At 40.8% G+C, this 22,918-nt stretch overlaps 2 protein-coding genes across 8 annotated transcripts in view; one reads left to right on the top strand and one right to left on the bottom strand.

Moving 5' to 3' along the window:
- KLHL3 (kelch like family member 3) overlaps positions 1–443 on the bottom strand; it is a 283,454-nt gene extending 283,011 nt beyond the window's left edge. For 4 of the 7 annotated variants that reach the window (XM_033181127.1, XM_033181126.1, XM_033181125.1 and 1 more), the window contains exon 1: positions 216–382. The gene's annotated coding sequence lies outside the window, so the exon portion shown is untranslated. Of the gene's footprint in view, positions 1–215 lie in introns of all 7 variants that reach the window. The other 3 variants (XR_004430049.1, XR_004430050.1, XR_004430051.1) reach the window with 2 other exon arrangements.
- Positions 444–506: 63 nt separating this feature from the next.
- Positions 507–22,918, top strand: part of PKD2L2 (polycystin 2 like 2, transient receptor potential cation channel) — a 46,354-nt gene continuing 23,942 nt past the window's right edge. Inside the window, exons 1-7 of the mRNA XM_033181123.1 lie at positions 507–591; positions 1,930–2,031; positions 4,262–4,395; positions 6,433–6,689; positions 13,748–13,969; positions 20,741–20,969; positions 22,286–22,456. Coding sequence (XP_033037014.1) covers positions 561–591; positions 1,930–2,031; positions 4,262–4,395; positions 6,433–6,689; positions 13,748–13,969; positions 20,741–20,969; positions 22,286–22,456 — 1,146 coding nt within the window. The 5' untranslated portion in view covers positions 507–560. The remainder of the gene's footprint in view (positions 592–1,929; positions 2,032–4,261; positions 4,396–6,432; positions 6,690–13,747; positions 13,970–20,740; positions 20,970–22,285; positions 22,457–22,918) is intronic.

Raw genomic sequence — 22,918 nt, 5'->3', positions numbered from 1 at the left:
GAAGTGGAAGCTACTTCCAGCAACAGCTCTCGGTTAATAACCAGTTTCTGCAAGTAGCAGCAGCAGCAGCAGCAGCAGCAGCAGCAGCAGCGTGGGGTCACGGTTAGGCATTTGGGCTTGGGCATCCAACAGACTTGGCCCCAACTTTCAGTGAATTATTTCATTTCTCAGCGTCTCGATTTCTTCAGGCCTAAAATGAGGACAAAAATACCTACCTTTCACGGAGGTGGATGTGGAGACTAACAAGGCGATAAATGTTAAAGGTATTCGAGAAAGAGAAGCCCGTGATAATGAATGATACGATTTTTAAGCCCACAGCCAGGTTATTCCCAGAAGTTGGCCCTCCGCACCAGACCCCCACAGCCCGCAGCCCGCCTCGGGCGAAGGGCCTCCCGGGCCCCTGCAGCGCAGCCGCGCTGAAGACTCCTTGAGTAGCTGGCAGCCAAGGAGGAGCCGGGGGGCTCGCGCAGGCGTCAGAGCCGGGCAGCGCGCTCCGCGAGACCAGTGCGCAAGCGCCGCGGCCCCGGGCGAATGAACTGGCGGTGTAGTGCAGGTCCGCCATGGCTGAGGCGTCACGATGGCACCGAGGCGGTGAGGGATGCTCTTAAGGAATGGGAGGGACAGGGGCGATTTGGCAGTTCCAGACACCCTGAAAGGAACTCTGCGGCCCCACATTCAATTCATGTGAGAGATGTGACTGCCGACAGCTTTTTTTTTTTTTTTTTTTTTTGGAGACGGAGTCTCGCTCTGTCGCCCAGGCTGGAGTGCAGTGGCGCGATCTCGGCTCACTGGAAGCTCCGCCTCCTGGGTTCACGCCATTCTCCTGCGTCAGCCTCCCGAGTAGCTGAGACTACAGGCGTCCGCCACCGCACCCGGCTAGTTTTGGGGGCGGGAGGGTTTGTTGTTGTTTGTTTTTTGGGTTTTTTTTTTTTTTAGGAGAGACGGGGTTTCACCGTGTTAGCCAGGATGGTCTGGATCTCCTGACCTCGTGATTCACCCGCCTCGGCCTCCCAAAGTGCTGGGATTACAGGCGTGAGCCACCGCCCCCGACTTGCAGACACCTTTAGCCCTCACAGCCTCCCCTGGAGAAGCGGAGAGGGACAGATGGTCCCATTGCACAGACAGGAAAACTGAAGCCCTGAGCGTCGTGGCGCTCGCCTCTTGCCGAAGGCTCGAGCTGGGCGTTGTCACCTGCTGTCGAGTGACGGTCGGTCACTAGGCTGGTCTCTAAAGTCCTTTGTTGATCTCGGGAGTCGTGACCTTGACAGAATTCAAGCCAGGGTGCTTTTTCCCTCTCCAGCAGAAACCAGCCTTCCCAAGAAGCAGTATTGAGGGGTGGAGAAAACAGGACAGATGAGAGGTTTAGCTTGTTTTGTAATTTTGCTTTTTCATCTTAGGACTGTTGAGAAGACATCATGATATAAAAAATGTTAGTGGCCGGGCGCAGTGGCTCACGCCTGTAATCCCGACACTTTGGGAGGCCGAGGCGGGCGGATCACGAGGTCAAGAGATTGGAGACCAGCCTGGCCAACATGGTGAAACCCCATCTCCAATAAAAATGCGAAAATTAGCTGGGTGTGGTGGCGTGCGCTTGTAGTCCCAGCTACTCGGGAGGCTGAGGCAGGAGACTCGCTTGAACCCAGGAGGCGGAGGTTGCAGTGAGCCGAGATCGCGCCACTGAATTCCAGCCTGGCAACAGAGCTAGACTCCGTCTCAAAAAAAAAAAAAAAAAATTGTTATTAATAGTATATAGTAAAAAAAATTATCCCCGCCTCGTAAAGCTGAGAATTGAAAAATAGCCAGAAGCTATTGGAGCTTTCCTACCCGCAGTGTAAGGACTAAAAATGGTTGTGGTTCTTCCATTGTTGTCGCTTAATAAACATAAATTACATAATAATGTAAAGAAAAATTTTGTCTTATATCTCACAGGGGCTTCGAAACATAAGCTGCATTACAGAAAGGAGGTAGAAATTACAACCACACTTCAGGAATTGTTACTCTACTTTATTTTTTTAATAAACCTATGTATATGTAAGTACACAGATATAAAGGTGTTGTTTGTTTGAACTAAGAAGTTAATATGTGGAGATGAAAAATAAAACATGTAGACTTCAAAACCATAGGTTGTCAGGCTACTAAAAACTCAAAATACAGTGACACCGTTTAAACATAATCTTAAATTGATTTAGATTCATTTCATTTAGAAATTGACTATTTCCAGTTCTTAAGGGGCAAAATTTTACATCACAAATGTAAGAAGCTTTCATAGTCAATATTGATTGAATTCTAATGATTCCTTTCATTTGGCAGTTCTGTCTTGAACACAATTCATCCCTTCGGTTGGCAACTGCGATTTGATTTCGTTTAGAGTCATGTAGACACATCAGCTGAGTTTCATAAAATCAAACTAAAAATGAGGCCAAAGTTCATCTTGGTGTCTGCCATTAGCATGGTTCTTTTCACTCACCTATTGCAGTTAAAAAAATACGTTTGTGCTGAGTCCATGCCAATAATTAAGGAGGACTGGGAAAGCATCTCAACCTGCATTCCTCCTGCCTGTGGGTCAATAGCATCGGCTTAATATGCAAAGAGGAGTATTAAAGAGCATTTGTCTTTATGGCACCCAACATACAGTAGATGAAAGCTCACTGGCAGCATTTATCTCATGTTGGTACGTGCTACACACTGTCAATTGTATAGCAATTAAATAATTAATTGGTGTTGTAGGGGTGAGTTTGAGTCTGCTCTTGATTGAAAAGACAACTATAAAATTAGCCAGGTGTGGTGGCACACCCCTGTAGTCCTAGCTACTGGGAAGGCTGAGGTGGAAGATTCCTTGAGCACAGGAGGTCGAGGCTGCAGTGAACTGTGATCGCAACGACTGCATTTCAACCTGCGTGACAGGCTGAGACCCTGTCCCAAGAAAAAAAAAAAAAAGATAACTGTAGGCAACTTTATAAATTAAGATATCTTAGACTGCTTTATGAAAGCTTAGTTATGAAAACTACATGCTTACTACAGAATATTTGGAAAATTAAAAATATAAGTAAAAAGATCATTTATAATCCCATTATTCAGAGATTTTTAAAGAACACTTTTTTAATATAATAAAGCAACCTGAATCTCCATTTATAATGTGATGTTTTTCTTTTTTTTTTTTTTTTTTTTTTTGAGACAGTCTTGCTCTGTCACCCAGGCTGGAGTACAGTGGCTCACTGCAACCTCCACCTCCTGGGTTCAAGCGATTCTCCTGCCTCAGCCTCCAGAGTAGCTGGGATTACAGGCCTGCACTACCACACCCGGCTAATTTTGTACTTTTTTAGTAGAAACGGGGGTTTAACCATGTTGATCAGCTGGTCTCGAACTCCTGATCTCAGGTGATCCACCCACCTCGGCCTCCCAAAGTGCTAGGATTACAGGTGTGACACCACGCCCCGCCACTAGTTAATATTTTTAAAAACTCATCGTGGCCGGGCACGGTGGCTCAAGCCTATAATCCTAGCACTTTGGGAGGCCGAGACGGGCGGATCGCGAGGTCAGGAGATCGAGACCATCCTGGCTAACACGGTGAAACCCCGTCTCTACTAAAAACTACAAAAAACTAGCCGGGCGACGTGGCGGCGCCTGTAGTCCCAGCTACCTGAGAGGCTGAGGCAGGAGAATGGCGTGAACCCGGGAGGCGGAGCTTGCAGTGAGCTGAGATCCGGCCACTGCACTCCAGCCTGGGTGACAGAGCGAGACTCCGTCTCAAAAAAAAAAAGAAAAAAAAAAAAAAAAAAAAACTCATCGTGTGCCAAAACACAGTTTAAAGTGTTCTATGTGCATCATCTCACTTCTCACAACAAAACTAGGAGGTAAGAGATACTATCCCTGTGATGGGACTCACACCCTTATCTGTCTGAATTCAAAGTCCGTATAATCTTAACCACTCACAGTACTATACTGCCTTACTCTCATGTAGAGAAAAAGTCAACTTGCAGAATAGTGTATATAATGTGTCTTCATTTTTGTAAAGACAAAATTATTTTCTTTATAAGTGTGTATGCATAAAGAAATATCTGAAGAATATTTGCCAAACGAATTCTAGAAACTACATCCTACTTTTTATATTTTTAGTTTAGATTTTTTAAATTATTACTTTTATAATTAGATAAAATAATAAAGTTTAATTTTCAAAATTAGGAACAAAATATAACATGTTTAATCCTGATAAGCTGAGTTTTTAAATGTAAATTATTAAACAAAAAATTCTTTTCCTTAGTGACTTTTGGGATGGTAAACCCACATATGTATTACTTAAACAAGGTTATGTCATCTCTATTTTTGGACACTTCTGTGCCTGGTGAAGAAAGAACCAACTTTAAGTCTATTCGCAGCGTAACTGATTTTTGGAAGGTAAAGTATCTTGTGACTGTGGATGAAGTAGATTTAGGTAGTCCATGAACCCTTGGCATATATAGTGGGCATGAATATCTCTTGAAGGAACAAATAAAAATAAATGTCATTTATTTAAACTATTAGAAACAACCAGCCAGTAAGTATTTATTGAGAGCCTGTGTTCTCAGTTTGATACTATTCTTGTAATTTTTTAAAAATTAATTTTTTGGCCGGGCACGGTGGCTCACGCCTGTAATCCCAGCATTTTGGGAGGCCAAGGTGGGTGGATCACCTGAGGTCAGGAGTTTGAGACCAGCCTGACCAACATGGTGAAACCTCATATCTACTAAAAAATATAAACATTAGCCAGGCATGGTGACAGCCACCTGTAATCCTGGGAGTTGGAGGTTGTAGTGAGCCAAGATCATACCATTGCACTCCAGCCTGGGCAACAGAGCAAGGCTCCATCTCAAAAAAAAAAAAAAAAATTGATTTTTTTAAACGTTCTCATTTCATTTGTTAAATAGAAGACTTGCATCTCATGTGAGGGTTAGGATCTAGTCTATAATTGTGTATAGTGAAATTTACTTTTAAAAAGTTCTTTAATTGCCCAGAAAGTGTAATATATGTGGTTTTGGCATACAAGCCTTTACTGTGTATATGCGTTATGGTAAGGTACAGTATATAATAAAACATACATATAAGAATATAGTTTCATGGTGTTTTGACTTACGTAAGGGAATCATTCCTTCAGCAGTGGAATGGACTTGCTTTTTCCATTATATTTAACATAGCAACATGCTCACATTATGAGGAAAGAACAGTTAAGGGGACAGCAGTTTCAGCTCTCCCAGGTCACAAAACCTGGCATATGCACATTGGGGTATATAAGGATAAGGCAGGCCGGGCGCGGTGGCTCAAGCCTGTAATCCCAGCACTTTGGGAGGCCGAGACGGGCGGATCACGAGGTCAGGAGATCGAGACCATCCTGGCTAACACGGTGAAACCCCGTCTCTACTAAAAATACAAAAAACTAGCCGGGCGAGGTGGCGGGCGCCTGTAGTCCCAGCTACTCCGGAGGCTGAGGCAGGAGAATGGCGTAAAACCCGGGAGGCGGAGCTTGCAGTGAGCTGAGATCCGGCCACTGCACTCCAGCCCGGGAGAAAGAGCAAGACTCCGTCTCAAAAAAAAAAAAAAAGGATAAGGCAGAGAAGGCTTCCGGTGGTGATGACGATTTAGTTGCATTTTGAAGCATGAATCAGGGATGGGTATTTTAGGAAGAAGGAACAATATGTTCTGTAAGTAATTCTACATGTGGAGCTATGTTTGGTATTGTGAGCATATGGAAGATGAGGTGGAAAAGGCCAAAGTATGAATTGGACAGAGGTCATATGACTGCTGTGCAGGAATTTGAAACTTACCGAGGAGACAGGGTCATTTCCTGAAAGAGGGCAAGTGTGAGATGAGGGCTAAATGATCCTAGATGGTCGGTTTAGGCTAGGTGAAATAGGAAACAATAATAAAAGAAGTGGAGGTCACCCTGCCACTTTGTTACTGTTTTCTGCAACATGTATGTGGACAATGACAGAGAAGACAAAGGGAGGAAGTAAATGAACCCTGGGCTTGGGATCTCTTAGAACGATCAGCAGAGGGCAAAGCCAGGAGTAGCAGGCACCATGGCCAGAGTTGGGGAGGAGGGTTGGGAGGAGGGGTACAGACAACTTTGGAGTGAAGTCATGATGTGTGGCTGTGACCACCTCTGATACTCATGTATTGGAAGAAAATTTTAATTTACTCGTATAAGGAGAGAAGAAGGGCTATGGTATTCAATGAGTTAATGCTTATAAAGTGCTTAGAGCAGTGCCTAGTACACAGTACATGCTTAATGAGTGTTAACCATCCGCAGTAGCTTCATTAGCATTACGATTACCATTAATGGTAGCTTGATCAACAGTTTGATTTTCATACTCAATATCTCTTATGCATAATGTTATGAACGTAGATTCTATTGACATGAAAATATTTTTCCCATGACATTTGTTTTTCTATATGAAGTTTATGGAAGGACCCCTTTTGGAAGGTCTGTACTGGGATTCATGGTACAATAACCAGCAGCTGTATAATTTAAAGAACAGCAGTCGCATCTACTATGAGAATATACTTCTAGGAGTCCCCAGAGTTCGTCAACTAAAAGTCCGCAACAACACATGCAAAGTCTATTCATCTTTTCAGTCTTTGATGAGTGAATGTTATGGCAAATATACTTCTGCAAATGAAGACCTCTCTAATTTTGGCCTTCAAATTAATACTGAGTAAGTAGCATAAAATTATACTTTTTCTAGCATTTACCATTGTATCTTTTAGATGTGTGTCTTCCAAGTAACACCAGCTGGGCCCTGGAAGGGTAAGCAGACTGTTTCAACAGTAGTAAAAAAGGAAGATTTGGAGATAGCAGTGTTTAGAAAAGGAAGGGTGAACCTATTATTTTTTGTTTACTTTAGGATGCAAAGTGTTTTCTTTTTTCTGACTTTGGTATATGAAGTGCTTAGTCATATTGGACACAGGGCAAAGCATCAATTTTTGCTTCTAAAATGTTCAGTTAATCTGCTTTTCTGGCTGTGGCTAGATGCCTACAACACATCCCCAAGACGATCTGGGATCCTTAGTGGGTGTCTTAGTTGTGCTCTGTCACTTTCCTCCTCTCTTACTCTGGCTTCCTTCAGTGATTTTTTTCTGTTACTGCTCCTACTAAAATGGGGCAGTTATGCTCTACAGGGACTGCATCTGATGATGCTTGCCAAAGATGCTATGGCCATTGTGTTTCAAAGTGACTGAGGCTAGTGCTGGTGTAGACTCATGTGTACACTTTGTATTGCAAATGTGAGGCCAGACATGGTGGCTCACACCTGTAATCACAGCACTTTGGGAAGCCGAGGAAGGAGGATTGCTTGAGGGCAGGAGTCCGAGACTAGTCTGGCCAACATACTGAGACCCAGTCTCTACAGAAAATTTAAAAATTAGCCAGGTGTGATGGGGCTTACCTGAAGTCCAAAGTACTCGGGGGGCTGATCCAGGAGGATCACTTGAGCCCAAGAGGTTGAAGCTGCAGCAAGCTATGATCACACCACTGCACTCCAGCCTGGGCGACAGAGGGAGACCTTGTCCCTAAAAAAAAAAAGAAGGAAATGTGCCATTGGCACTACCTCACCTTGACACAGAAGCTGCTGGTATCAGTGCTACACACACTTTGTGCTTTTAGAACCTTATGAAAATCATTGGCTCACACCTGTAATCCCAGCACTTTGAGAGGCTGAGGCAGGTGGATCATTTGAGGTCAAGAGTTTGAAACCAGCCTGGCCAACATGGCGAAACCCCATCTCTACTAAAAATAGAAAAATTAGGCAGGTGTGGTAGCAGGCACCTATAGTCCCAGCTACTCAGGAGACTGAGGCACAAGAATCACTTGAACCCAGAAGGCAAAGGTTGCGGTGAACTGAGATCACACCACTGCACTCCGGCCTGGGCGATAGTGTGAGATTCAGTCTCAAAAAAAAGGCCAGGTGCAGTGGCTTACGCCTGTAATCCCAGCACTTTGGAAGGCCGAGGCAGGCGGATCACCTGAGGTCAGGAGTTCAAGACCAGCCTGGCCAACATGGTGAAACCCTATCTCTACTAAAAATACAAAAATTAGCTGGACATGGTGGCACACGCCTGTAATCCCAGCTACTTGGGAGTCTGAGACAGGAAAATCGCTTGAACCCGAGAGGCAGAGGTTGCATTGAGCCAAGATCACACGACTACACTCCAGCCTGGGCAAGAAAGAGCAAAACTCTGTTCCCCCCTCAAAAAAAAAAAATTATAGGGAGAAGAGAATGAACATTTTTTGTAATTTAATATTTATTAAAGCAATACGAGTATCTACAAAGGTCTACCCTTTCCTACTCATAATTTCCACTCTCCAGAAGCAGCTACTTTCAGCTCTTTTATAGTTGTTTCTTCTGGTATATACTTTTTCTTTCTAAATTACATCCTTATACTTGATTTTACAGTTTTTTTTTTTTTTTTTTTTTCTTTAGGGGCAGGATCTCACTGTCTTGCTCAGGCTGGAGTGCAGTGGTGTAATTATAGTTCACTACAGCTTCAAACTGCTGACTCTGGCAATCCTCCTGCCTCAGTCTGCTGAGTAGCAGCTAGGACTACAGGAATAAACCACCACACCTGACTAGTTTTTTTATTTTTTGTAGAAACAGGGTCTTTCTACGTTACCCAGGCTGATCTCAAATTCCTGGTCTCAAATAATCCTCCCGCCTTGCTCTTCCGAGGAGCTGGGATTACAGGTGTGAGCCACTGCACCCAGCCTCTATTGTTTTTCTATCATGGAAGGCTATCTGTCACATAGCTCTCTTATGCTACCCCCTCTACACACACTCCTCCTGTTCCTCTTAGCATCTCAATATAGTTATATCATAATTATTGTCAATCATTAGTCAATGTTTATATTATAAATATGAATAATGATTATATTTCCTTTCTTGAACATCTTCTCTTGAACTCCCAGGATTAATTATTGCTGGTTTTTTTCTTTTTTTAACATGTTTCTTCTTTGTATGAGTTTTTAGTGTTCTTGAGGACTTGTATGATTCTTATAAATCGAATACAGTCATAAGTATGATGATACATTATTATGGCCGGGCGCGGTGGCTCACGCCTGTAATCCCAGCACTTTGGGAGGCCAACGTGGGTGGATCACCTGAGGTCAGCAGTTCGAGACAAGCCTGACCAACATGGTGAAACCCTGTCTCTACTAAATACAAAAAAAAAAAATTAGCTGGGCATGGTGGTGCATGCCTGTAGTCCCAGCTACTTGGGAGGCTGAGGCAGAAGAACTGCTTGAACCCGGGAGGCAGAGGATGCAGTGAGCCAAGATTGCACCATTGCACTCCAACCTGGGCAACAAGAGCAAAACTCTGTCTTAAAAAAAAAAAAAAAAACATTATTATTATTATTTTTGAGACAGGGTCTCACTGTGTCGCCCAAGCTGGAGTGCAGTGAAGATCATAGCTCACTGCAGCCTTAACTTCTGGGGCTCAAGCAATCCTCCCACCTCAGCCTCACAAGTAAGTAGCTGGGACTATGGGCACATGGCACCACACCCAGATAATTTTTGTATTTTCTGCAGAAATGGGATATCACCATGTTGCCCAAGCTGGTCTCAAACTCCTGGGCTCAAGCAGTTCACCTGCCTTGGCCTCCCAAAGTGCTGGAATTACAGGTGTGTGCCACCACACCCAGCCCATTCTCTTAACTATTATAGTACTATTTACTTTCTTTCAACCCCAAATTACAAGATAAAGCAATTATTTACACATTTTTAATTGGAATCCTAAGACTAATCTTTTAAGTATTTTAATATTCCAAATTCTCATAACAAGTACAAATACTTTATTAAATACCAAAATTAACACTATCAATTAGGTTTATTTTATAATCTCTATACTGGAATTGTGAATTAATACCTGTTAATCCTCAACAATGAAAAAAGAATCAATTTTGCTTGTCTAAAATGTAAAATTCACTAATTAAAAACAAAAAATTGGAAGCTAGGAGAGATCTGGTATAACAGATCTTCCTGTTTCCACTTAATAGTCGTGTGTGGAAAACACTCAAAAATACAACTATGGAAGTTTCATTAAAACATAGGTATTTTTTCCTAGTGGTGTCTCTTTCCCTCCCTGCTGTAGTGTTATTAGTAGAACAGGTTTAAGCAGTGCATCTTTGAATAACCTTTCAAATCTGTTTTGGGGAACTGAATAGAGAGACTGAAATGAGGAATCAAAGCTTTCCTTTTTTGGATATCCTGTAATTAAGTTAAAAATTAAAAAGAAGAAACAAAAAAAAATTTTTTTTTCTATTTTTGAGACAGAATCTCACTCTGTCACCCAGACTGGAGTGCAGTGGCACAGTCTTGGCTCACTGCAGCCTCCGCCTCTTGGGTTCAAGAGATTCTTGTGTCTCAGCCTCCCAAATAGCTGGGATAACAGGCATGCGCCACCATGCCCAGCTAATTTGTGTATTTTTAGTAGAGATGGGGTTTCACCATGTTGGCCAGGCTGGTCTCGAACTCCTGGCCTCAAGTGATCCGCCCACCTCAGCCTCCCAAAGTGCTGGGATTACAGGCGTAAGCCACTGCACCCAGTCCAAAATTTAGTTATACACAGTTTACTTTGATTTTTATGTACTTTCATTAAAATATCTACGTAACAACATGGACATTGTAACAAAGTTTTTATTGAGCATTTATAAACAATATATTACATTTACAAGACAGTTATGAAACACCTTTTTTACCCATTTCTGAGCCAAAACTCTTAATAGTTTTGTCCTACTCAAAGACTAAATATCTCATAACAGAAACAACCTGTTAAAGAAAAAAAACAGTCGTCATTTTCTAGATTCTAAGCTCCCTGAGACAATTCTAAGCTCCGTGAGACAACAGATGGATTTTTTTGTTTTTTTAGAGAGGGGATCTCGCTATGTGACCTACACTACAGTGCAGGGACTATTCACGGGCACCATCATCGACACTGCAACCTCAAACTCCTGGCCTCAAGCAGTCCTGTCATCTCAGCCTCCTGGGTAGCTGGGACTACAGGCATATGCCACCACACCTAACAGATGAATTTTTTTTTTTTTTTTTTTTTTTTTTTTCTGAGACAGGGTCTCACTTGGTCACCCAGGCTGGAGTGCTGGAGTGCAGTTGTGCAATCATAGCTCAATGCGGCCTCAAACTCTGGGGCTCAAGCAGTTCTGCTTCAGACTCCTGAGTAACAAGGACTACAGGCATGTGCTGCCATGCCCAGCAAATTTTTGAAAAATTATGGATTTTTGAAAAATTACCTCATAGCACCTAGTCCAGTGGTGTTGCCCACCATATGCATTAAAAAGTATAAACTAAGCAACTTCAGCAAAGTCTCAGGATACAAAATTAATGTGCAAAAATCACAAGCATTCTTATACACCAGTAACAGACAAGCAGAGAGCCAAATCAGGAATGAACTTCCATTCACAATTGCTTCAAAGAGAATAAAATACCTAGGAATCCAACTTACAAGGGATGTAAAGGACCTCTTCAAGGAGAACTACAAACCACTGCTCAGTGAAATAAAAGAGGACACAAACAAATGGAAGAACATACCATGCTCATGGATAGGAAGAATCAATATCGTGAAAATGGCCATACTGCCCAAGGTTATTTATAGATTCAATGCCATCCCCATCAAGCTACCAATGACTTTCTTCACAGAATTGGAAAAAACTGCTTTAAAGTTCTTATGGAACCAAAAAAGAGCCCGCATTGCCAAGACAATCCTAAGTCAAAAGGACAAAGCTGGAGGCGTCACGCTACCTGACTTCAAACTATACTACAAGGCTACAGTAACCAAAACAGCATGGTACTGGTACCACAACAGAGATATAGACCAATGGAACAGAACAGAGTCCTCAGAAATAATACCACACATCTACAGCCATCTGATCTTTGACAAACCTGAGAGAAACAAGAAATGGAGAAAGGATTCCCTATTTAATAAATGGTGCTGGGAAATTGGCTAGCCATAAGTAGAAAGCTGAAACTGGATCCTTTCCTTACCCCTTTTACGAAGATTAATTCAAGATGGATTAGAGACTTAAATGTTAGACCTAATACCATAAAAACCCTAGAAGAAAATCTAGGTAGTACCATTCAGGACATAGGCATGGGCAAGGACTTCATGTCTAAAACACCAAAAGCAACGGCAGCAAAAGCCAAAATTGACAAATGGGATCTCATTAAACTAAAGAGCTTTTGCACAGCAAAAGAAACTACCATCAGAGTGAACAGGCAACCTACAGAATGGGAGAAAATTTTTGCAACCTACTCATCTGACAAAGGGCTAATATCCAGAATCTACAAAGAACTCAAACAAATATACAAGAAAAAAAAAACAACCCATCAAAAAGTGGGGAAAGGATATGAACAGACATTTCTCAAAAGAAGACATCCATACAGCCAACAGACACATGAAAAAATGCTCATCATCACTCGCCATCAGAGAAATGCAAATCAAAACCACAATGAGATACCATCTCACACCAGTCAGAATGGCAATCATTAAGAAGTCAGGAAACAACAGGTGTTGGAGAGGATGTGGAGAAATAGGAACACTTTTACACTGTTGGTGGGATTGTAAACTAGTTCAACCATTATGGAAAACAGTATGGCGATTCCTCAAGGATCTAGAACTAGATGTACCATATGACCCAGCCATCCCACTACTGGGTATATACCCAAAGGATTATAATTACTCTACTACAAAGACACATGCACACGTATGTTTATTGCGGCACTATTCACAATAGCAAAGACTTGGAATCAACCCAAATGTCCATCTGTGACAGACTGGATTAAGAAAATGTGGCATATATACATCATGGAATACTATGCAGCCATCAAAAAGGATGAGTCTGCGTCCTTTGTAGGGACATGGATGCATCTGGAAACCATCATTCTTAGCAAACTATCACAAGAAGAGAAAACCAAACACCGCATGTTCTCACTCATAGGTGGGAACTGAACAATGAGATCACTTGGACTGGGGAAGGGGAACATCACACACTGGGGCCTATCATGGGGAGGGGGGAGGAGGGAGGGATTGCACTGGGGAGTTATACATGATATAAATGATGAATTGATGGGTGCTGACGAGTTGATGGGTGCAGCACACCAACATGGCATAAGTATACATATGTAACAAACCTGCACGTTATGCACTTGTACCCTAGAACTTAAAGTATAATAAAAAAAAAAAGTATAAACTACATTAAATCTTAATTAAATCTTAATCCTTTAGTCCTTAATGCATTGTCTTGCTTTAAAATTACTATAATACTTATGAATTTACTACTACTTTTTTTAAAAGTACTACTTTTGTTTGGTTTTTTTGTTTTTGTTTTGAGACAGGGTCTGGCTCTTTTGCGTGGGCTGGAGTGCAGTGGCATGATCACAGCTCACTGCAGCTCAACCTCCCGGGCCCAAACAATCCTCCTACCTCAGCCTCCTGAGTAGGTGGGACTACAGGCACACGCCACCATGCCTGGCTAATTTTTGTATTTTTTGTAGAGATGGGGTTTCACCACATTGCCCAGGCTGGTCTCGAACTCCTGGGCTCAAAGGATCCGCCTACTCGGCCTCCCAAAGTGTTGGGATTACAGGCGTGAGCCACCGCACCTGGCCAAAAAACTACTACTTTTGAACCAAAGATCAATTTAAATTATGAGAATACTTCTCAGTTGGGCTTTCTCATTTCACCATTATTCTTTTTATGTCTAACAGATGGAGATATTCTACTTCTAATACCAACTCCCCTTGGCACTGGGGATTTCTTGGTGTTTACCAAAATGGAGGATATATTTTCACTTTATCAAAATCAAAATCTGAAACCAAAAACAAGTTCATCGACCTTCGACTGAACAGCTGGATCACAAGAGGGACTAGAGTTATTTTTATTGATTTTTCCTTATATAATGCTAATGTAAATCTATTTTGTATTATCAGGTGAGTGACTCAAAACTTTTTTTCATAGACAGTGGTCAGTGGCCTACAAAACTTCTTTATTAGTACAGCTGACCCTTGAACAACATGAGTTTGAACTGTACACGTCCACTTAGATATGGATTTTTTCAGTAAATATATTGGAAAATTTTTGGACCTTTGTGACAATTTGAAAAAACTCCCAAACCAACCATGTAGCCTAGAAATACTGAAAAAAAAATTAAGAAAAAGTTAGGCATGTCGTGAATGCATGAAATACCTGTAGATACTCATTTATTTTATTGTTTACTATCACACAGTATACACAAATCTATTATAAGAAGTTAAAATTTGCCAAAACTTATGCACATAAACATGTGGCACCATTTGCAGTCAAGAAAAATGTAAACAAAAGATGCAGTACTATATCATAACTGCATAAAATTAGAGTACACACTGCACTAGTGTAAGAATTTCGTAGCCATCTCCTGTTGCTATTGCAGTGAACTCTAGTGTTGTGAGTATCCATTTAAACTGTCGTGTGATGCTCACCATCTTCACATAAGCAGTTTGTCTCTCCAATAAATTGTGTATCTGAGTAAAAAAGTGATCTCTCATAGTTCTCATGTGTTTTTTATCGTATTTATTGCAATACCAGAAACCTTTAATAATACCATGGGACCCATACAAAATGCCACTAGTGATACTGGGGGTGCTCCCACAAAGTAGAGAAATGTCATGACATTACAAGAGAACATTGAATTACTTGATATGTATCATAAATTGATGTCTGCAGCTGCAGTTGTCCCCCGTTTCAAGATAAGTGAATCCAGAGACTAAGGACCATTGCCCTGGAAGCAGGGGGAAGGAAAGGAAATTCATGAAGCCATCACTGCAGCTATGCCAGCAGGTGTGGAAACCTTGCCCTTTTTGCAAAATACCTTTTTATCTCATTGAAAATGCAGCTTCTATGTGAAATTCATGAAGCCCTTGCTGCAGCTATGCCAGCAGGTGTGAAAAGCTTGCACTTTTTGCAAAATACCTTTTTATCTCATTGAAAATGCAGCTTCTGTGGGAATGCAGGATTGCTATAAGAAAGGCATACCTTTAGATTTTAAATGATTTAAGAAAAGCAAAGTCGGCCGGGCACGGTGGCTCACGCCTGTAATCCCAGCACTTTGGGAGGCCGAGGTGGGCGAATCACCTGAGGTCAGGAGTTTGAGATCAGCCTGACCAACATGGAGAAACCCCGTCTCTACTAAGTACAAAATCAGCCGGGCGTGATGGCACAGCCTGTAATCCCAGCTACTCAGGAACCTGAGCCAGGAGAATCGCTTGAACCTGGGAGGCAGAGGTTGCGGTGAGCCGAGATTGTGCCATTGCACTTCAACCTGGGCAACAGAGCAAAACTCCGTCTCAAAAAAAAAGAAAGAAAGAAAGAAAAGAAAAGTAATCATATGGCAACTGGTAAAAGGAAAGTGAAGGATCTCAAGTTGGAGAATTTAATGCCAGCAATGATTGCTTTGATACTTTTAGAAAGAGGTTTCACTTTCAAAAATGTCAAGATAGCAGAATTAGCTTTTGCCAACCAAGTGGCAGCAGACAATATAGCAAACGTCATTATGAAAATCATTGAGGAGAAAGGATATCTGCCCAAACAGGTTTTTAATGCAGACAATAGTGCCGTATTCTGGGGAAAAAAAATGCCACAAAGAACATTTATTAATAAGGAAGAGAAGCAAGCACAAGGATTTAAGGCTGGAAGAAACAGGCTAACTCTACTGTTTTGTGCAAATGAAGTCAGGTTTATCATCTGGACTACCCTTATCTATAAAACTGCTAACCCCCTAACCTTGAAGGGAAAACATAAAATACCAGCTTCCAGTCTTTTGGTTGTACAACAAGAAGGCCTGGACAATGAGAACTCTTTTTCTAGAATGGTTCCATTGATGCTTTTTCCAGTGGTTTACTTACCCCCAAACACAACATCTCTAATTCAGCCTCTAGATCAGGGGATCATGAGGACTTTTAAGGCTCATAACACACAGTACTCTTTAGAAAGGATTGTTGACACTACGGAAAAGAACCCCAACAGAGAGAACATCATGAAAGTGTGGAAGGATTGCATTATTGAAGATGCCATCATTGTTATTAAAAACTGTGACGCTATCAAACCTGAAACAATAAATACCTGCTGGAGAAAACTGTTCAGATGTGCATGACTTCACAGGATTTATGACAGAGTCAATCAAAGAAATCATGAAAGAGATGTAGATGTGGCAAAAAAAAAAGTGGGAGGGTGAAGGGTTTCAGGATACTGATTTTGGAGAAATCAAGAGCTAATGGACACCACACCAGAGGAATTAACAGAAGAGGCCTTGATGGAGATGGGTGCTTCCAAATCAGTGCCAAATGATGAGAAGGAAAATATAGAAACAGAACAGAAAATAAATGGACATTAGACATCTGGAGAAGGGTTCCGATTATTCAAGACTGCTTTTGACTTCTTTTATGACATGGACCCTTCAATGATATAGGCACAGAAACTAAAGCAAAGGGTTGAAGGACTGGTACTGTATAGAAATATTTTTAGAAAAATGAAAAAAAAAAAAGAGAAAAATTATTATGTAAAATCTGTAAAGTTTCACTGAATGCGCTCCTCCACCTCTTCCGCTTTGCCACCCCTGAGACAGCAAGACCCTCCCTTCCTCCTCCCCTCCTCCTCCTCAGCCTACTCAGTATGAAGGCCACTAGGATAAAGATCATTATGAAGACCCACTTAGTGAATAGTAAATATATTTTCTCTTCCTTATGGTTTTTTTTTTAGTCTGAGTCTCACTCTGTCACCCAGGCTGGAGTGTATTGAGCTTGGCCTGGCATAAATCAATTAGCATGGTCCATGTTAGGGAGGTGACCTAAGGTAACCCAATTAGACTAATGGGAATAACTTTTTTTTTCTCTTTGGTTGGTGCTATCTCTTTACTGACATCAATGACATATAATCACAGTTGCTGCTTGTACACAATCATCTGGGGAAGCGTAAGATACTAAGCTAACACAAAGGAGGGCAAAACTGAAGCCATCTCAAAGAAATGGAGCTAGATCTGTGAACTTACCACAGATGGTGTCTGCTGTTATCTCTGAAACTGCTGCTGTGTGACAGAAATACATTTCTTGATTGTTTAAACCAATTTAAGTTGGGGTTTTTGGTTACAACCAAAAGCCTCCTAAATGATTCAGAGGTAGAGAGCTGAGGCCCAAGTTAGGTCTTGTATCTAGCTTTTCCTAGGGAACAAACCACCTCCAAGTGTAGTGGCTTACAATAAATATTTCTCATGTGTTTAGAGTTCAATTGATCCAGCTGTGCTTGACTGATCTCTGTTAGGCTTGCCAATATAGCTGCTATTTGGCAGGGCCCACACATGTGTCTTTGAGTTGGTTCTGCTCTACGTGTATCTGATCCTTCTCCTGGGTCCAAGTTAGCCCAGGCATGTCTTTTTCATGGCAATTGTAGAGGTCCCAAAGAGCAAGTTCTAATGTACAAACTCATTTCAAGTTTCTGCTTGCATCATATTTGTTAACATCCCATTGGCCAAAGAAATTTACATGGTCGAGTCCAGCATCAAGGGCTGGGGCAGTACACCCTCTCCTGGGTGACAGGCCAGGCAAAAAGATGTGAAGAACTATAGCTATTTTTGCAATATACCATAGGCTCTAACATTTCTGGGATGCTGGCTGCTATTACTCATTGAAATTTAAATTGTTCATTCTTGAGACAAAAATGAGTAACTTAATAAAGAAGCCATTCTGAAAGGAAACCAACAGATTTTAATGATCTGATTAGAAGAGGAAATTATCAAGACTAAATGATAGCTCTTTGAAGCTGCAGAAAGACAAGAAATGAGACTACCTATTCTTAAACAATATAAAACATTGTATGTAATCTCCATGTTCCTAAATAAATTTTGAAATAATAAAACAATGTGATGTTACTTTTTCATATTGACAGTAGAACCACATTTTTCATTTTTTTATTTTTAATTTAATTTTATTTTTGAGATGGAGTCTAGCTCTGTTGCCCAGGCTGCAGTACAGTGGCATGATCTCAGCACACTGCAACCTCTGCCTTCTGGGTTCAAGCAATTCTACTGCCTCAGCCTCCTGAGTAACTGGGATTACAGGCGTGTACCACCACATCCAGCTAATTTTTGTATTTTTAGTTGAGACAGGGTTTCGCCATGTTGGCCAGGCTGGTTTTGAACTCCTGACTTCAGGTGATCCACCTGCCTCGGCCTCCCAAAGTGCTGGGATTACAGACGTGAGCCACCGTGCCCAGCCTACATTATTTTTATTTTAAACCTTAGGATTTTAATCTCAGCACAAGCATGAACAAAACCCAAATAAGGGTTTATACCTCCTTCATTGGTGGGTTCAGATGTGAGGGCTTTGGATGTTTTTTAAATTCAGTGTATAGTTGATCTTTGAACAATATGGGAGTCAGAATCAAGCACTAGAAAAGGATTTGCTCTAGAATCAAACACTTAGTAAAGGATTACCATGATTGGATCTGCCTGGGGATTTAATCAGCTTCCCCTAAGTGATCTGGGATGGGTGGAAGACTGAATACAATTAAGATTCTGTTAGAAAAAAATGGGATAATGACTGCTAGAGAGGCAAACAACAGTGTCTACTATACACCATGTAATACTATGCAATAAAAAGAATGAGATCATATCCTTTGCAGAGAAATGGATGGAGCTAGAGGCCATTATCCTTAGCAAACCCACACAGGAACAGAAAACCAAAAGCTACATGTTCTTATAAGTGGGAACCCAATAATGAGAACACATGGACAGAAAAGGGGGAACAACAGACGCTGGGGCCTACTTGATGGAGGAGGGTGGGAAGGAAGAGGCTCAGAAAAAAAACTGTCAGGAAGTATGCTTAGTACCCAGGTGAAAAAATAATCTCTACACCAAACCCCCAAGTCACAAGTTTACCTATATAACAAACCTGCACATGCACCCCTGAACCTAAAATAAAAGTTAAAAAAAAATTACTTTAATATCAGTGAGCCACTTTTATCTCATAAGTCTTAACATTTTTTCCTGAATGGACTATGGAATTGGAGTTTAGGAGATTTTGCTCCCCGTGCAACAGGGAGAGTGAAACACACCATGGCCTTTAAAATATATAGAAATGAATAAAACAAATGAACTGCCTTAAGCAGCCAATGGATGTTACACCTTTTATTTTAAAGTTCTTTTCTCGGCCGGGCGCGGTGGCTCAAGCCTGTAATCCCAGCACTTTGGGAGGCCGAGACGGGCGGATCACGAGGTCAGGAGATCGTAGATCCACCCTGGCTAACACGGTGAAACCCCGTCTCTACTAAAAATACAAAAAACTAGCCGGGCGAGGTGGCAGCGCCTGTAGTCCCAGCTACTCGGGAGGCTGAGGCAGGAGAATGGTGTGAACCCGGGAGGCGGAGCTTGCAGTGAGCTGAGATCTGGCCACTGCACTCCAGCCTGGGCGACAGAGCGAGACTCCGTCTCAAAAAAAAAAAAAAAGTTCTTTTCTCTCAGAGAATCAGAGCTTTTTACCAACTTCATTCACCTTTCCCAACAGTCCTGATCAGGATAAAGTGAAGAATACAAATTATTTTTATGTCCTAAACAAGAATGGAAGCATTGAGGTAACTGGCTTTAAGACATATGAAGAAGTCCTTGTAATATCAGATTAAGTCCAGATTTCCTCTCTGAAAGTTTTACACTTATTCTGTTACCTTTTAAAACGTTATTTTTTAGAAACTTCAGCAGACTTTGAAACTGTTAACTGGAGTATCTAATCAGTAGTTGTATAGATGCATATTACTTATACCTTATCCGTTTATTTTCATTTTTGTATAATTATCAGGCAAATTAAACAGAATATTATTTTTCCTTTTTGATTAGTCTGCACTTCAGATCATAATATTGAGTTTAGTTCACTTCACTCACTACCTAGTATGTGTAAGATGTAAGTTTTATTTGTTAACTGAGGTTTTGTTTTTGTTGTTTTGGGAGCACCTTATAAGAGTACCAATGACATTTGCTAAAATCTTTAGTAGGGATAATTAAATTGTAATATTGTGATAGAAATGCTGGTTCCTTAAATTACCACCAATTCTTAATTATCGGAAGTTGTGGAGAACACCAGAGAACCTCAAAATCTTTTTATATGTAGTGTTGGATTTAATTTTTATTATTCTGTCTGCATATAGATTTTTGCATCCAGCATCCAACAGAAAACATTTGCTTTAGTAGAATATGTGACCTTGACATTTAGAAGCAAGCATTTCTGATCATCTAAAGAGGGAGAATGTATGTCCTCCCTCTGAAGTATTCAAAAATTATGTATATTGGGGAAGAGTTCTAACTAATAACAGTAACTAATGGTATAGCATTTTCTTGAACATATCATTCTCCTATGGACATAAATTATATTTCCAGTTATGAACAAGCAAGCTGAACACCAAATAGAATGAATGTCTGAAAAAAAAATCACAACTTGCTTTCTCATTTACATTGGTCTTTGACCACTGTGAATATTCAGGTATAGAAAAAGTGGAGCCACTATGAAATAAGTAAATCTAGAAGAGGTTTAAATTGAATGCATTTCTCCAAGGAAACATACTTTATAAAAAAAAAAACTGATTATCATTAAAGCACACATAATCATTGACTGAAAATTTCACATTACGTACTGAAATATAAATGCTTGAAATGAACAGTTGCTTTCACAAACCTGATTTTACAGATTGGTGGCAGAATTCCCGGCGACTGGAGGAATACTTACTTCATGGCAGTTTTACTCTGTGAAGCTCCTCAGATATGTTAGCTACTATGATTATTTTATTGCTTCCTGTGAAATCACATTTTGTATTTTTCTTTTTGTCTTCACAATGCAAGAAGTCAAAAAAATAAAAGAATTTAAGTCTGCCTATTTCAAAAGTATTTGGAACTGGCTAGAATTGCTACTTTTGCTGGTGAGTATATATTTACGCGTATGGTTGAAGGAGATCACATCTGAACCTACCAATGAAGGAGGTGTAAAAAGACAGAATCTTCTATTCCATCCAGAACTTATTTTGAAACCTACAAGTATCAAACATAAAATGAATTGGGAATTGTACTATTAATGGTGTGCCTCCAAGAGGGAGAGATCTATTTTCTTCTGATTTGGTCCTTGGGAGGGTCAGCATAAACCTACAGGGAAAGGTGATTTCAGAAATATTATGCTTTAATGTGCACAGTAGGTCTAGGTCTCCCTACCCCCACTCAAAAAATGTATTACTTTCAGGGCCTTGAGTTTCACCAGTCACGGGTCTTTGGGGGCAAGGCTGTTTAAAATAATCTGTGTTGCCAAATCTATTTTTCTCCTCATAATAAATTTTGAAAAAATAGACAAAAGACAAGGCTAAGCAGAATACTGACAGGGGTGAGCAGCCAGAGGGGACCTTGTGGGTCCAGAGGGCACCAGGTTTGGAGAAACAGTCCCTGAAAGACACACCAAAGACCATCAGTTCTAGTCAATGAAATGTACTGAAATAAACAGAGATTTAGTCAGGCCGAGACAAATGTTAAAGAGCTTGGTCTCATGAACAAAGAACCAGTGTTTCTAGCTTATACAATCTAATCTTTCACCCTTATTGGCCCTTAATTATAGGCAATCAAGTATTTAAGCCTTGTTTCCCAAAACCAGATTGAAAGTTTCTGAGAGTCAGAAAGTATGCCACCTACCTCTCTGGTAACTCCACTAATATCTTACAAAGGATGTAACATTAAATGTTTATCTGAGCATTTCAGGCAAGAATAGTCAAAGGAAAATGTTCATGTCAGTTGTAAAGCTCTGATAGCTAAAACAACCTGGTTCTGAAATACTCTTTTAAAGGGTTGTTAAAAGGTTCCAGAAGATTTTATTTTTTGTAATTATAAATTGTTTTCTTGTAGTATTACACAGTAGAAAATGTTTAGCTTTTAAGTATTATGTAGAGCAGAAATCCTTATGGCCTCAGAGTTACATAATCATTTTATACATTTGTGCTTTACGATTCAAAGAAACAAAGATTTAGATAGGTTAGGATGGCCAAGCAATTAATATTTTTCAACTTTATAATAATTAGTGCTACCTTAAACTTGCATAAGTTGAGGGTTATTTCCATTTATGTAAAAGCATATGTCGTATCTTTCCTTCCCTTTTTGTTAAACTTTTGATGAACTTTTTTTGTGTTTCCTCATAGGCTGTAAGATATTTAGAGGTAGAGATATTCTCTAATTTAACCCTTCTTATTTCCCCATTTAGTTGTGTTTTGTGGCTGTTTCCTTCAACACATACTGTAATGTACAAATTTTTCTCTTACTTGGACAGCTGTTGAAAAGTACTGAACAATATTCAGATTTCTATTTTCTTGCATGCTGGCACATTTATTACAATAATATAATTGCTATTACCATCTTTTTTGCGTGGATAAAGGTATTTATATTTTATTATATTACATAATACAGTGTAATAGCATAATGAAAAATTAAACTAAAAAGCCATGGGGAAAAATATTTTTTCAACTATTAAGTAATTTTAAAAGTAGTTTGGGCCGGGCACAGTGGCTCACACCTGTACTCCTAGCACTTTGGAAGGCCAAGGCGGGTAGATTCTTGGCCCCAGGAGTTCGAGACCAGCCTGGGAAATCCAAAGATACCAAAAAATATTAACCGGGTGTGGTGGTGCACGCCTATAGTCCCAGCTACTCTGGAGGCTGAGGTGGAAGGATCCCTTGAGCCCTCGAGGTGGAGGTGAGAGTGAGCTGTAATCCCCCACTACACTGCAGCCTGGATGACAGAAAAAAAAAGAAGTTGGCCAGATGTGGCGGCTCACGCCTGTAATCCCAGGACTTTGGGAGGCCGAGGTGGGCGGATCACCTGAGCTCGGGAGATTGAG

Source organism: Trachypithecus francoisi, unplaced genomic scaffold (genome assembly GCF_009764315.1).
Source record: "Trachypithecus francoisi isolate TF-2019V2 unplaced genomic scaffold, Tfra_2.0 Lachesis_group2, whole genome shotgun sequence".
NCBI lineage: Eukaryota > Metazoa > Chordata > Mammalia > Primates > Cercopithecidae > Trachypithecus > Trachypithecus francoisi.
This window is presented reverse-complemented; position numbering and strand designations above follow the sequence as displayed.